This window comes from Erpetoichthys calabaricus, chromosome 5, assembly GCF_900747795.2.
Source record: "Erpetoichthys calabaricus chromosome 5, fErpCal1.3, whole genome shotgun sequence".
Classification (NCBI taxonomy): Eukaryota; Metazoa; Chordata; class Cladistia; order Polypteriformes; family Polypteridae; genus Erpetoichthys; species Erpetoichthys calabaricus.
This window is the reverse complement of record NC_041398.2, coordinates 63,822,155-63,836,878: the sequence shown is the minus strand read 5'-3', so window position 1 is coordinate 63,836,878 and position 14,724 is coordinate 63,822,155. Positions and strand designations below refer to the sequence as shown.

At 38.5% G+C, this 14,724-nt stretch overlaps 1 protein-coding gene across 4 annotated transcripts in view; it reads left to right on the top strand.

The window, feature by feature from the left end:
• The window catches only part of LOC114651704 (C-terminal binding protein 1), a 396,852-nt gene that overhangs the window by 338,837 nt on the left and 43,291 nt on the right, over nucleotides 1-14,724 (top strand). For all 4 annotated transcript variants that reach the window (XM_028801589.2, XM_051928629.1, XM_028801587.2 and 1 more), the window contains one exon: nucleotides 12,614-12,758. In XM_028801589.2, the coding sequence (XP_028657422.1) occupies nucleotides 12,614-12,758 (145 nt within the window). The remainder of the gene's footprint in view (nucleotides 1-12,613; nucleotides 12,759-14,724) is intronic.

Below are 14,724 nucleotides of genomic sequence, written 5' to 3'. Positions count from 1 at the left end.
TAAAAAATACTCAAATAAAAGTATATGGAGGAGAAATTAACATTGTTAATTGATTTATGTTCTTTGGCTGTTGTTTCACTTAGCTGTTTACATATAATATTTAACATAGTGATAATGATTTAATTGCTAATTGAATTAAATAATGTCATTTAAGGAGTGAATTGCTGACTAAAAGAAAGAAGCTGCTTTCTGAAAATAACCTGTTGTAACTTATCAAGGTTTTAGTAATATGGTCACTGAGAAGAACTTCTCTTAATTGCTCTGGGCCATCTGTGACAGAGAGGGGGAGATTTGACCCAAGTAGGTATGAGGCTGTGTGGAAATTTCAGAGGCTTTGTATTAATAATATCAAATATCAAAGACAGGGACGGTTTACATTATATGAGCCCATCCCCCAGCAAGAAAGCCTGAACTAGAAAGAACAAGTAAAATTACGACTCTGGAAGAGGAGTAAGTTTGAGACGACAGTTTATGACCTAATTATCAGTGTATTAATTCTTGTTTGTCTGAAATTGGATAGGATACTTACATGCAGGAACAAAGCTGCTCTGACTAATCAACATGCTAAGAGAGAGCCACCTGGTAGCCTGTTATCCATTCATGTTATAATAATACTATTTTGCCAATACATTTAAACTCTGCCTATATTTTAGGTGTATTATCTTATAAGACTTAAATAAATATGTACCTTATTCTTCTGCCTGTTCTTGTACTCTGTCCTACTGATTATCTGTGCAAGAGAGGACAGAGCAGACTATACTTCCTTAGAAGGCTGGCATCTTTCAACATCTGCAATAAGATGCTGCAGATGTTCTATCAGACGACTGTGGCGCGCGCCCTCTTCTACGCAGTGGTGTGCTGGGGAGGCAGCATAAAGAAGAGGGAGCCTCACGCCTGGACAAACTGGTGAGGAAGGCAGGCTGTATTGTAGGCACGGAGCTGGACAGTTTGACATCTGTGGTGGAGTGACGGGCACTGAGCAGGCTCCTGTCAATCATGGAGAATCCACTGCATCCACTAAACAGTATCATCTCCAGACAGAGGAGCAGCTTCAGTGACAGACTGCTGTCACTGTCCTGCTCCACTGACAGACTGAGGAGATCGTTCCTCCCCCACACTATGCGACTCTTCAGTTCCACCCGAGGGGGTAAACGTTAACATTATACAAAGTTATTGTCTGTTATACCTGCATTTTATCACTCTTTAATATTGTTTTTTATCAATATGCTGCTGCTGGAGTATGTGAATTTCCCCTTGGGATTAATAAAGTATCTATCTATCTATTTTGTCTATCTATCTATCTTGTCTATCTGTCTATCTGTCTGATTACTTATGGCTATAGGTTTAAAAGATAGGGTGAATTATTGAGCTACAATAGTAGTCAGTCCTGACAGCACAGAAAGAGTATGGTATTTTCAGCATTCTGTTCTTGTGTCCATAACAAAAAGTCTATAAGTAAAAACAGGGACACATCAGGGCCATACCACAAAACAATGTATAATTTCATACTTTTTCGTGAGTAAATATAACTGTGGTGTGTATTGGAGATGAACAATCCAATTGTAACTTGTCTGATTTTGAGAAGCTGCTATTATCAGCTACCAGGATTAAAAATCAATATTGAAGGAAGTTTAGAAAAAAAAAAAAGGAAAAAAAAGATGTTAGTAGAACCTTCACTGAGAAAAATGTACAGCACTTGTACAACAAATTTGTCTTGGAAGGTGTAGTAGTAGTAGTAGCATCCTTGACATATATATATGTAGATTGCAGTAAAATAGTTAACACCATCCATTCATCAGTTTTATAACATATTTTTGCTAGGAAAGGATCTTGATGACCCTGATTGGGGCAACCATAGTTGTTGGTCACTGCTTATGTGTCTATTGTTTTTGTCTGTTAACTTTGCCTTTTGCAACAATATGAGGAGTACTTACACACAAGATCACCTCCTATCTATTGGGATTGGACTTCATTTAACTTCAACCGATCAAGGACTTTTACATATGGATTTACCACTTATGATCCCTCCGACTGCAGACTCCAACTCCGAGCCATGTAACTCGCACCTGAAGTGGAGAAGGGGGAGGCACGCAGGGTCTCTCATGCAGTTAAGGAGACGTGCTTTTCAAGCACCCCTTCCCGTTCTAGTTTTATCCAACATCAGAGTACTGAGGAACAAATTAGACAAACTTAATCTTCTTCTTACAACATGTTAGGATTATTTTCTCTCTTCAGTGTATCACTTTGTGGAGACATAGCTTAATGTATCAGTTCCTGACTCATTAGAACTGATGAGAACTGCTGGGATTTCTACTTTACAGAGCAGATAGATATGCTGATCATTGCAACAAGTCAAAAGGCAGTGGAGTCTGCTTCTACATTAATAAAAATTAAATTAAATTAAAAGTGGTGTACTGACATTTCCATATTATCAAAGCAATGCTCAGGCAATCTGGAACTATTTGCTATTAACTATAAGTTATTCTGTTCACCTCAAGAATTTTCTTCAATAATTCTCATAAACATGAATGAAGCGCAGCAGCAGTTGGCAGATAATTGTCATGTGAACTCCCCAATTATAGCAGTGGGTGACTTTAATAATGCAAACCTAACCATCAAGCTTCCCATATACAAACAGCTTGTTAAATGTCCCACCAGTGATGGGAAGACTTTGGATCACTGCTGCTGCGTCATAAAGGACGCATGCCTGGCTTTACCTTGCCCACCCCTGGATAATTCTGACCACATTAGGCTACAGTTACTACCCACTTATTAACAAAGGCTAAAATTCACTAAGCCAGTAAAATCTGTTCGTTCATGGAATGATGAGCAAGTTGAATCATTACAAGACTGTCTGGACTGTACAGATTGGGATGTTTTTAAAAATGTTTGAGCATGGGAAAAGTGTTATATAAATAAAATGCATTATTATTGTTATTATTAAAACATTCATGAGCTGACTGACACGGTTACATCTTATATGAACTTCTGTGAAGAGGTTTGCATTCACAGCAAATCTATTGTGATTTATAACAATGGAAAGCCATGGTTCACCAAAGATTTAAAGAATCTCCATCACATGAAAGAAAAAGTCCATAAAACTCATGATGAGGACACTTACAGACAGGCCAGCAATAGGCTAATTGGTACAATCAGATATGCTGTCTGTTACTAATTACAAAAAGGTATCTCTCCAGTGCTTACTCAGATTCATCCCTCCCTAGCAAACTTAACAAATTTGATAGATTGTGAACAAGATGCTGAATACTTTCATCCCCTCTGCTCCGTTAGCATTGAAACGGTTTTAACACCAGCCACTTCTTCACAAAAACCTCTCCAGTCTTCTTCCTTTTCTATCATACGAAATACGATGTCTGGAAACTGTTTGCAACATAGAACTGAGAAAAGTCAGCCGGTCCGGATTCTGTCTCACCTACAACAATCAAACACTGTGCTAAGCAGCTCGCTCCTCTCTTCACAGACATTTTTAACCAGTATCTTGTACAGTGCACCGTACCAGATTGCTTTAAATTTTCTGTTATTGTTACTGTTCCCAAAAGTGATAAAATAAGCTGCCTCAATGATTACAGACCTATTGCTCTTACATCAGTTTTAAAGAAAATATTTGAATACTTTGTCCTAACACATCTAAAGTCTGTTACTTTACTGATATCGACCCTCTTCACTTTGCACATCGAGGAAATAGATTTGTGGGCGATGCCATGATCTTGAGCCTTCACTTTGTGCTGGAGCATCTGGATTGTTAAGGAAGTTGTGCCAGAATATAGTTTGACTTCAGTTCAGCTTTTAACACCATTGTCCCTGAGCTGTTGTTAACTAAACCTCTACAGACTGAACTGAATCCTTCCAGCTGTAAATGGACTTACAGTTTTCTGATAAACCTGAAACAGTATGTTTGTGTGGGCTCCCACCTCTCAGACTGTCTCTATAATTAGTATAGGTGCCCCACAAGGTTGTGTACTCTCCCCCCCCCCCCCCTACTTTACTCCTTGTTAAGGAATCCATTCCCGGACGGGTTTATCCATTCCCGGGAATCCCGGGCTCCCGGGGATGACACGGTGCACGGGCATCTCACATGTGAACGGTTTTAGAATGACCGATACTTACTTTTAATAAAACTACTGCAATATGTTGACACAGATAAAAGACTAACCTTATCTACAAGCAGTTCATGCCGTCATATAAGTACATGTATCTTTAGTTGCGATAATATGAGCGCAGAAAGCATAACGTCCTCACAGGTTGCGCAGTGGTAGTGCTGCTGCTTTGCAGTAAGGAGACTGTGGAAGATTGTGAGTTCGCTTCCCGGTTCCTCCCTGTGTGGATAGTGCTTTGAGTACTGAGAAAAGCAATATATAAATGTAATGAATTATTATTATTATTATTAACGTGTCCAGCGTGTAGTCATCCAGGCAAGAGCGCACCTTCGTGCAGAAGTACGCCAGCCGCTGAGAAAGCACACTCTGCCTCCACTGAAGAAGGGGGCACAATCATCAGATACTGATACACTTGTTCTAAACAACGCCCGCGCTTGCCGTTGCTCTGAAACACCGCCATTTCAGCTTTTACTGATGCATCCAGTTTCTTGTCATCATTCTGTGATGGCAAGTTTCTTGGCACAGATAATGCGGATGCAACAGACTGACGCATTGCAATTTCAAGTTGCTGTTCAAAGCTGTTGTCTGATGAAGTGCAAGCTGCAGCAATGGCGCCACCTTAATTATTTTCAACTATAACTCTGTTATTTCTTGATCGATTTTTACACTTTTACACGCTATATGTGCGAGCTTGGCCATTCACGTTTTCCCGGGAATGAAAAATGTCCAGGAATCCCAGAATGGATTCCCTACTCCTTGTACACAAATGACTACAGGTCTACTGATCCTTCAGTTAAAATTATTTAAATTCGGTGATGACACTACTATTATTGGTCTAAATACTAATGGCAATGAAACACCTTATAGAAAAAAGGTGTCTTGTCTTGTTTCTTCCTGTGCTTCCAACAACCTAGTGTTCCATACCACCAAGACAGTGGAAAGGGTCATTGATTTTCACAAACAGCAGTTACAACCTCTCCCACTAGAAATTAATGATTCTGCTGTCAGTATGGTGGAATCCTTCAAATTATTAGGCATAACTATCACAACCACTCTCAGCTGTGACATGAACACCACTTTCATCAGTAAAAACGCACAGCAGTGATTGTTCTTCTTACGCCAACTAAATATATTAAATATTTCCCAGCCAATCCTAGTTCAATTTTACAAAGACATAATAGAATGTATAATCACATTCTTCATTGTTGTCTGGTTTGGTTCAGGTATGGTACACTCCAAATCTAAACTACAGCATGCTTCTGCTGACAAAATGATTGGCTGTGCTCTTCCATCTGTGGCAGACCTATATACATCTCATGTCACCAACCATGTCATGAGGATCACCACAGACTTATCTTACCTAGCTCATCACTTATTCCAAAAACTCCTCTATGGTAAATGCTTCAGGTCAATTAAAACGAAAACTAACAGACACCTCAATATTTTCTTTCCCAGAGCCATAGCCCTCTCAAACAAGTGACTTAGCCTGTCTTCTTTGTATATAAATGTGTTCTGTCATATACTGAATGAGGGTGTGTGTATGTACAGGGTATATGCATGCATGCATGTATATGCACATGTATACACACTGTACAACTCTATACAATTTTCACTTGCACATCTCCTTTATTATTGTACTACTAGACATTAAGCCCGTTACAATAACAGGCGCTAGAACAGTAGTGCTTAAACATTAGTAGGTACAGTCTATACTAAATGTATTCTCTTTGAGAATTTTTTTACACTCATTTTCCTGTTCTTCTATAGATCTATTTGCTCTTCTGGGTCTTTCTCTTTTAGCGTTTTTCTAACGCTCATTTTCTTTTTCTTAAATCGATCTATTTGCTCGTATTTTACTTTGTCTTTCAGCCTTTCTTTTGTTGATGTTTACTTGCTGAGCTGACCATTCTTCCAGGAGATGTTGCTTACCTCATTTACCGAAATCCGATTGGATCGGCTATGCGATATTTTATAGGTCCCGCCCTGTCTGTCTTCTGTGACGCATCAGGCGGCCTTTGAAGCATCTGCTAGAGGCCAGTGACTCTACCACTCATTCCGCCCTTCCCTGTACTTCAGCCTTGGCCACGACTACCCAATCAGTACTCTCTTCAGCAATGATGTCCTTTAGGATGCCCCGGGCATGCGCACTTCACCAGAAGACACACACACACGGACACATGGACGCACACAGGGGTTTTATTAAAGAGGATTCTGCAACTTTTTTTGAAGTTTTTCTTTCTAACTTATGTAGTTTCTGTTATTTGTATATAATATTGTTATCTGTTGTAAGCATTTCAAAATCTACCAATTTAAATTCCTGAACATTCAATACTGGTGAATTAAAGTGATTCTGATCTGGAAATGAGTTAATAGCAGGCCGCTTTCCTGATTGATATGCCCGCTTCACTCCTACTCTTCCAAACTTCCACCAAACCAATTTATTATTGGCAGCAAATTTAAAAGCTTGTCTTACAGCTTAGATCAGGCTGTAAAACAATTTCAGCATTTTACATCCTGTTTTATGTCAGTAATACCATTATCATGTTGTGTTAACTGTTCCATTCCATCTGAACTGGTGTGAGGTGTCACCTGTTGCATGGCTGCACTTGGGTCATTATCTGGATCCTGAGTTGGTTTGTCGTGTGGTGGGTGCGGCAATGTACTGTATCAGCACCTGCTCCTAACCTCTCTCTCTTAGTAATATTTGACATCTATTATATCAAGGGTTTATACTAAATGGTAAATTAACAGTCACTGCTACCTGTTAACAACTTCTTGATTTGCTAAATAATAAAGTGGTTGATTGCACATGGTAGCATTAAATCTCCCTTATTTAATGGCAAACGATCAGTAATTAATATACTAAAAGTAGACGTTATATTTGCAGAAAGTAGTGAGTAAAAGGTAACTATAATAACTCATAGTGTTTACACGGTTTGAAAATTTAGAATCCATGTGGTTATATTGTTTGATTAGTGAGTTGTGAGTACTATAGAAATATCACAGCTGTCAAGAGACTGAACTGTGAAGATCTGAGGAAAGATGGGAATGTTTTGAAAAGCAAAATTTGGGAAAACAGTAACAATAGAGTTAATTAGTCACAAACATGATTTTGTAGAAGATTATGAGTTAAAAGGTGTATTTTTTGATTAATCGTGTTACTTTTGTTTGTTATACTTTAAAGTGGTGACTGTTTAGATTAGTATGTAGAACTGAGCACTTAAAAGTAACCTATGCCTGTGCAGTCTGTGATCACATAAAGTCACATCATTCACACTGTGAGCATATAATCAGCATCAATGGGAGTCAGTTGTTAGGAATAAACTTTTCTTCATTAAGACATTGCAGTGTTGGTACAGCTTGAGCATCTATAATCCAAAATTCTTGGGACCAGAATTATTTTGGATATTAGAATATTTGCATATAACATTGTAGGAAATAAAAATTATTTTTAAGTTGTCCACCCAGGGAGAGTTATAGTAAAATTTTATAATACCAAAGCTTTAAAGATGAGGTCCGATTTCATGTGGAGTTATTGCTTTGTCACTGCTCCTAGTTCAGGTGGAGAATTCTTGAATTGGTGGCTGCTTCTCAGCTACTGTAATGCAGCTTTGGCATGGTAGACTGGATCTCAGCTTTCTGGTCCACAAAGAGGAAAAGGTTATCAGTTTCAGCTCTGCAATGAGAGAAAGAGCAGCTCATCATCTTTTAGTTTCAGAGAGAGAGGTTATTTCAGAAATTTTCAGTCATTTTTGGAGAGTATGCTCAGGAGTGATCCTTGCAGAATGCTACAAGGAATCCCCTGAGAGTTTTCTCAGAGCTCCTTTAAAAGATATTCACTTGAGAGAACCAGAGAGCATCTTCAGGATGGTATGTTGAGTTTTAAGGAGAGGAATAACTCCAGATTGGATTAAAGTTATTCCCAGTTATAAAATCAGTATCTACTCATAGGTGTTTTCTTCTGTCCATCAGAGTTGTCATTCATTGATGTACAACTCTTTTTTCTTGCTTGAATCCATTTTGTGCCTTTTGCCTCAAAATGTTTCTGCAAAGAGCCCTCTGCAAAGATATACCTGATATTCCTTAAACCTGATGAAGTACAGGCAGATCCTGGTACAAGATGGAGTTCAGTCACTTACTTTGTAATGCAAGTGGGTGTGATTGCAGCTGGATGTCTTCTAAATCTACTGTCAACAAACCTGATGTGGCAATAAAGCCTAGAAAAATGGGCAATGCTCACTTTGTCCAACAACATAATGAGATATCTTAGGGATGGGATCCAAGTGTAAACACAAAATGTATTTAGGTTTCATATTCACCTTATACATTGTGGGAATATGGGTCCCTGTCGACCCCTGAACCCGCAGACAACACGTTCTGACACCAGGTGAAATATCAGAAGTAATTTTAATTCTTCCAGTAATATGCACAAAGCACCTCCACAATACACAAAATACTCAAAAATAAATAAATAAACAATCACAAATCCTCCACTCCACCCAGCAGCTCTGTCGCTCACCCTCCCAACTCCGGCTCAGTCTGCTGGGGTTTCCCACAGTCCTTTTATATTCCTTGACCCGGAAGTGCTTCTGTCCCTCAGTCCATGTGATTTCATAGCACTTCCGGGTCAGATGAAAACTTCTTCTTTTCTTCAGCCCGGAAGTACTTCATTCCTTCCGTCCCCGTGATTGGGGAGTACTTCTGGGCTATAATAAAAACATTCTTGCCTCCCTGCAGCGGCCCCCACGGTATCCAGCAGGGCTGTGAAGCCGAACTTTATTGTCCATGATGCCCTGCTGGAATTCGGGCCACCTCCATATTGCAAGGAGGACTCCATTTGGTGGCGTGGGGGTATTGGCCGGGATAAACTGCCGACCATATATCACAACATGCAACATGTAATATTTCTAAGCATTGTGTGCATGAAACAAAGTTTTTGCACAGTAGCATCAGCAAGAGTGAAAATGAAGGTCTACAAGATGGTAGAGAGACCAGCTATGTTATATGGGTTGGAGACGGTGGCACTGACCAGAAAGCAGGAGACAGAGCTGGAGGTAGCAGAGTTAAAGATGCTAAGATTTGCACTGGGTGCGACAAGGATGGATAGGATTAGAAATGAGTACATTAGAGGGTCAGCTCAAGTTGGACGGTTGGGAGACAAAGTCAGAGATGCGAGATTGCATTAGTTTGGTCATGTGCAGAGGAGAGATGCTGGGTATATTGGGAGAAGGATGCTAAGGATCGAGCTGCCAGACAAGAGGAAAAGAGGAAGGCCTAAGAGGAGGTTTATGGATGTGGTGAGAGAGGACATTCAGGTGATTGGTGTAACAGAACAAGATGCAGAGGACATAAAGATATGGAAGAATACCCATATTAGCTGTTAAACAACAGCAACAATAATCAACAACAGGCTTTCAGTCTCTACTTATGATGCTGTGTTTTGATTAAAATGTTAATGTACACAAGACAAGCATAAAATACAGTAATGCACATAAGGTCTGGCAGTGACAATGATTGATAATGAACTGGTGCCAACAGAGCATCAGAGTCTGTGTTTCCACTAAGCCTCACTGTGCAGCACTTTTAAATCGCTCTACTTCTCTCCCTCCCACACAGTAGTTTTGAATCTCAGCTACACAACTGTTAGCTCACCTTTTACCCTTGGAAAATGCACCAGCAGGTCCTGAAACTCCACCAGGAGCCAGCCCAAGCCTCACTCTTTGTCAATGTATTGGTGTGCTATTTGACATTCAAAGAGGGATTGAAGAAATCGGTTGTAAACAATAATACCAGCTCATCCGTTATTCACATCAGCTCACCAGTTAAAAAAAAATTAGAGGAAACAGTGATAAGAACTCCACATAAGAAATTGATATGAAGTGTGTAATTTTGCATGTTTAGCTCCATGTCGGCACCGAAAGTTTCAAATTTTAGAATTTCAATTTAGGATTACTCAGTCTGTACATTGTACTTGTAGGCACATATTACCATGCATGAACACTTTTATGCTTAAGAGATACAGAAAAAAATTTTTGCAGCTGAATGGACCAGTACATGCCATTTTTAATTTAATTTAAAGGGAAATAAAATTATACTTTATACAGTCATGGCCAAAATTATTGGCACCCCTGGAATTTTCCCAGAAAATGCACCATTTCTCCCAGAAAATTGTTGCAATTACAAATGTTTTGGTATACACATGTTTATTTCCTTTTATGTGCATTGGAACAACACAGAAAAGCAGAAAAAAAAGCCAAATCTGACATAATTTCACACAAAACTCAAAAACTGGGCTGGACAAAATTATTGGCACCCTCAACTTAATATTTGGTTGCATGCCCTTTGGAAAAAATAACTGAAATCAATCGCTTACTATAACCATCAACAAGCTTGTTACACCTCTCAACTGGAATTTCCGACCAGTCTTCTTTTGCAAACTGCTCAAGGTCTCTCAGATTTGAAGGGCGCCTTCTCCCAACAGCAATTTTGAGATCGCTCCATAAGTGTTCAATCGGATTTAGATCCGGACTCATTACTGGCCACTTCAGAACTCTCCAGCGCTTTGTCTTCAACCATTTCTGGGTTCTTTTAGAGGTATGTTTGGGGTCATTGTCCTGCTGGAACACCCATGACCTCTGACACAGACCCGGCTTTCTGACACTGGGCCCTACATTGCGCCCCAATATCTTTTGGTAGTCTTCAGATTTCATGATGCCTTGCACACAGTCAAGAGGCAGCTAAAGAGGCCAGAGGCAGCTAAACATCCCCAAAACATCTTAGAACCTCCACCATGTTTGACTGTAGGTACTGTGTTCTTTTCTTCGTAGGCCTCATTCCGTTTTCTGTAAACAGTAGAATGATGAGCTTTACCAAAAAAGCTCTGCCTTGGTCTCATCTGTCCACAAGACGTTCGCCCAGAAGGATTTTGACTTCCTCAAGTACATTTTGGCAAACTCCAGTCTGGCTTTTTTATGTTTCTGTGTCAGCAGTGGGGTCCTCCTTGCTCTCCTGCCATAGCGTTTCATTTCATTCAGATGTCGACGGATAGTTAGAGCTGACACTGTTGCACCCTGAGTCTGCAGAACAGCTTGAATATGTTTTGAAGTTGATTGGGGTTTGTTTATCCACCATTCAGACTATCCTTCGTTGCAGTCTTTTATCAATTTTTCTCTTCAGTCCACGTCCAGGGAGATTAGCTACAGTGCTATGAGTTGTGAACTTCTTGATTATGTTGCGCACAGTGGACAAAAGAACATGAAGATCTCTGGAGATGGACTTGTAGCCTTGAGAATGTTGATATTTTTCCACAATTTTTGTTCTCAAGTCCTCAGACAATTCTCTGCTCTTCTTTCTGTTCTCCATGCTTAGTGTGGCACACTCGGACACACAACAGAAAGGTTGAGTCAACTTTTCTCCATTTTAACTGGCTTCAGGTGTGATTGCTATATTACCAGTACCTGTTTCTTGCCACAGGTGAGTTCAAATGAGCATCATATGCTTGAAATAAAACGATTTACCCACAATTTTGAAAAGGTGCCAATAATTTTGTCCAGCCCATTTTTGGAGTTCTGTGTGACGTGATGTCAGATTTTGCTTTTTTTCCTCTGTTTTTTCGTTTGTTCCAATGCACATAAAGGAAATATACATGTGTATACCAAAAACATTTGTAATTGCAACAATTTTCTGGGAGAAATGGTGCATTTTCTGGGAAAATTCCAGGGGTGCCGATAATTTCGGCCATGACTGTATGCAGTACAATGTATTTCAAATTCTGCCCATATTCCTTTAGCTCTTTTCAGATAATGTTCAGCAGAATCTGAAATAAAATATGCTAGAGAATAGTGCTGCATTCATAACATACTTCACTGCTCATTAGTTGCATAGCCAGAAGCAAGCAATTTGTTCTTACCCTTGAAGTATGAAAGAATAAATAAACTAAAAGTAGTTCAGGAGTCATTTTGGATATTGTAAGAAAAAGGACAATAAGATGCTTTGGTATTGCTCCAGGTTTAATGTCTAGTTGAAGTGGGCAACAAACTTCATACCTTTCAAAACCAGGTCTTTATATAAATAAAGATTTGTTAGAAACAGTACCACATAATCTATTGACTAGAATAGTAGTAACCTAGAAATATTTTACACTTTATGTAATCAGTCTTTTGGTGAGTATATTTAAAATTTAACATTTAAGTATTTAGCCTTTTTCATTTAAAATAACTATGCTATATGTCAATATCTGATGCACTTTACTCTTCAGTCCATAATCTTATAGTGTGTTCTGTGTTCTTTTCTTTTTTTGTAATGAAAAATGTGTTAAATTTTTGTTGAAATGTGAAAATGGCTGTATGCTGTATTGTATTTTTAATATTATGCAATGTGACCTTGTTCCTCATGTGAATTAATGTAGTGGATATATTTAAAGTATTTGTTTTCAATGGAAACCCATGTTTACAAAAACAGTAAAGGAGAAAAAATATATATTTCTTTCTTTACAGGTACTTAACGAAGCAGTGGGGGCTTTAATGTATCACACCATCACATTAACGAGAGAAGACTTGGAAAAATTCAAAGCACTTAGAATAATAGTCCGAATTGGCAGTGGGTTCGATAACATTGATATCAAGTCAGCTGGAGAATTAGGTAAGCATAAAATATTTTGGAATTTCACCAACTTACAATTAAAACTTTTGTTGTAAGTGTGAAGTCAAATAATATATTTTTTAGTTAATTTATTTTATCTACTGTATTTTGTACTGTGTAGAAATCAAGCAACATGAAAAAGTTGAAATGTTTATATGATTCTTGTGTATGCCGGGACTGAGTATAAATGAGTTTTTAATCCATAAATGGCATATGTCTGGAATTTCAAAGATAAGAAATTAAAGCATTCAGAGAAAGTACATTGGTCTTTTACTTTAAACTATCATTGAGTCAGGTTATATCAAAGAGCCATTGATGATCCTTTTGACAAACAGGATACCAGTTTTACTGAATTCTTATTTACTAGAACATAACACCAGTACAAACTGTAATTTTGTTTTTGTTACACACTATACCTATAAAGGTACTAGTATGCAAAATTTGAGCCCGCTAGGTGTTTTAGTTCTTGAGATATGGTCTTATGAAATTGATGAAAAAATTAAGCCATGTCAAATACGACACCCCTCTCCCTTCACAAAATTGGCTGTGTCTTGGAAAGAGTTGATCTTACATATAGGCGGAGTGGTGGCTCTGAGGGATCTGCACTGGCAATCGGAAGGTTGCTGGTTCGAATCCCGTAAAATGCCAAAAGGGACTCTGCTTTGTTGGGCCCTTGAGCAAGGCCCTTAACCTGCAATTGCTAAGCGCTTTGAGTTGTGAGAAAACGCTATATAAATTTATGGGATTTCTGGAAAATTCGTTGATTTGACATAGAATGATCCATTTGTGTTTTAATAGTAATGCCTTTGTGTATGGACTTGTATGTGAACTGTGTGAAATAGGTGGGGCTACCCCTTAAGGGGTATTACCCAAAGTACTATGCGGTCCATCCTGATTAGTGAGTCAATCTAAACAAGATGGGGGGACAGGAGGAGGCTGTGTGTTTTGCTCTCTTTATTTGGCAGAGCTGGCAGTGCTGTGAAAGTGAGAAAAAAACATTGTGCTTTTTATTGGTTTGAAAGAGGTGAATACCTGCTGTCAAATTTGTTTGAGTAGCAGAGAATTAAGCATTTGACAGATAAGACACATGGCAGTGTACATAATCATCTAATAGTATATTTGTTAAAAAATAACTTTTCAGTCCGAAGAGTATATACAGATATATTATACGGTAACCATCGGAATCTTTAACTATACCGTGATATAAATTTTTTCCTATACTGCTTACTCTTACTCGCCATGTGTGTTTTTCTACTGGTATTCCTTTTGAGTTAATTGGCAACTGGCAAGTTGGCAAGTTTGTCCAGTATGAATGAAGTTGGGTATGTGTGTGAGTCAAGGTTATTATAGTTAACGAAAACTAAAATGAAAACTGAAACTATTATTAACTGAAATAAAATCACAAAACCGAAATGAAAAACTAAAACTAAACAAAACTATTAAAGTAGCTGGAAAGACTAACTGAAATAAAATAATAATTTACTAAAATATTTTTAGTTTTCTTTTTGAATGAATATTCTTGTTGTTAGTCTTTAACCCATGTAACTTTTAACTCTAAAACAGAAAGTCATCCACCACGAGCCGCCCACATATATTTATCCACTGAACAGCGGCTGGTGATGGAGGGCGGGTGTTCATATAGCATTTGCGGTGACAGAGCAAGCTGAATACAGGCGTGTGAAATAGAAAGCAATTTACGAGCTGCCTTTCTTTGTGCTTGTTGTATATTAAGATGTAACTCATACAGCTAAAATCGGAATGTGCTGGTCAACAAAATCTTTACCATATGGACAGAAAAATCACGAGTGAGTAACGTTTCAGTTTATTTCTCAGGTGACTGCTTTTTGTTGACAGTAATTCACCTGCCACTTCACACAAGGAGAAATTGTTTTTACTTTCTCATATACAAAGTATAGAGATTGTATAGTAATAATGAAAAAATTTGACCTCGAGATTTTGATGAATC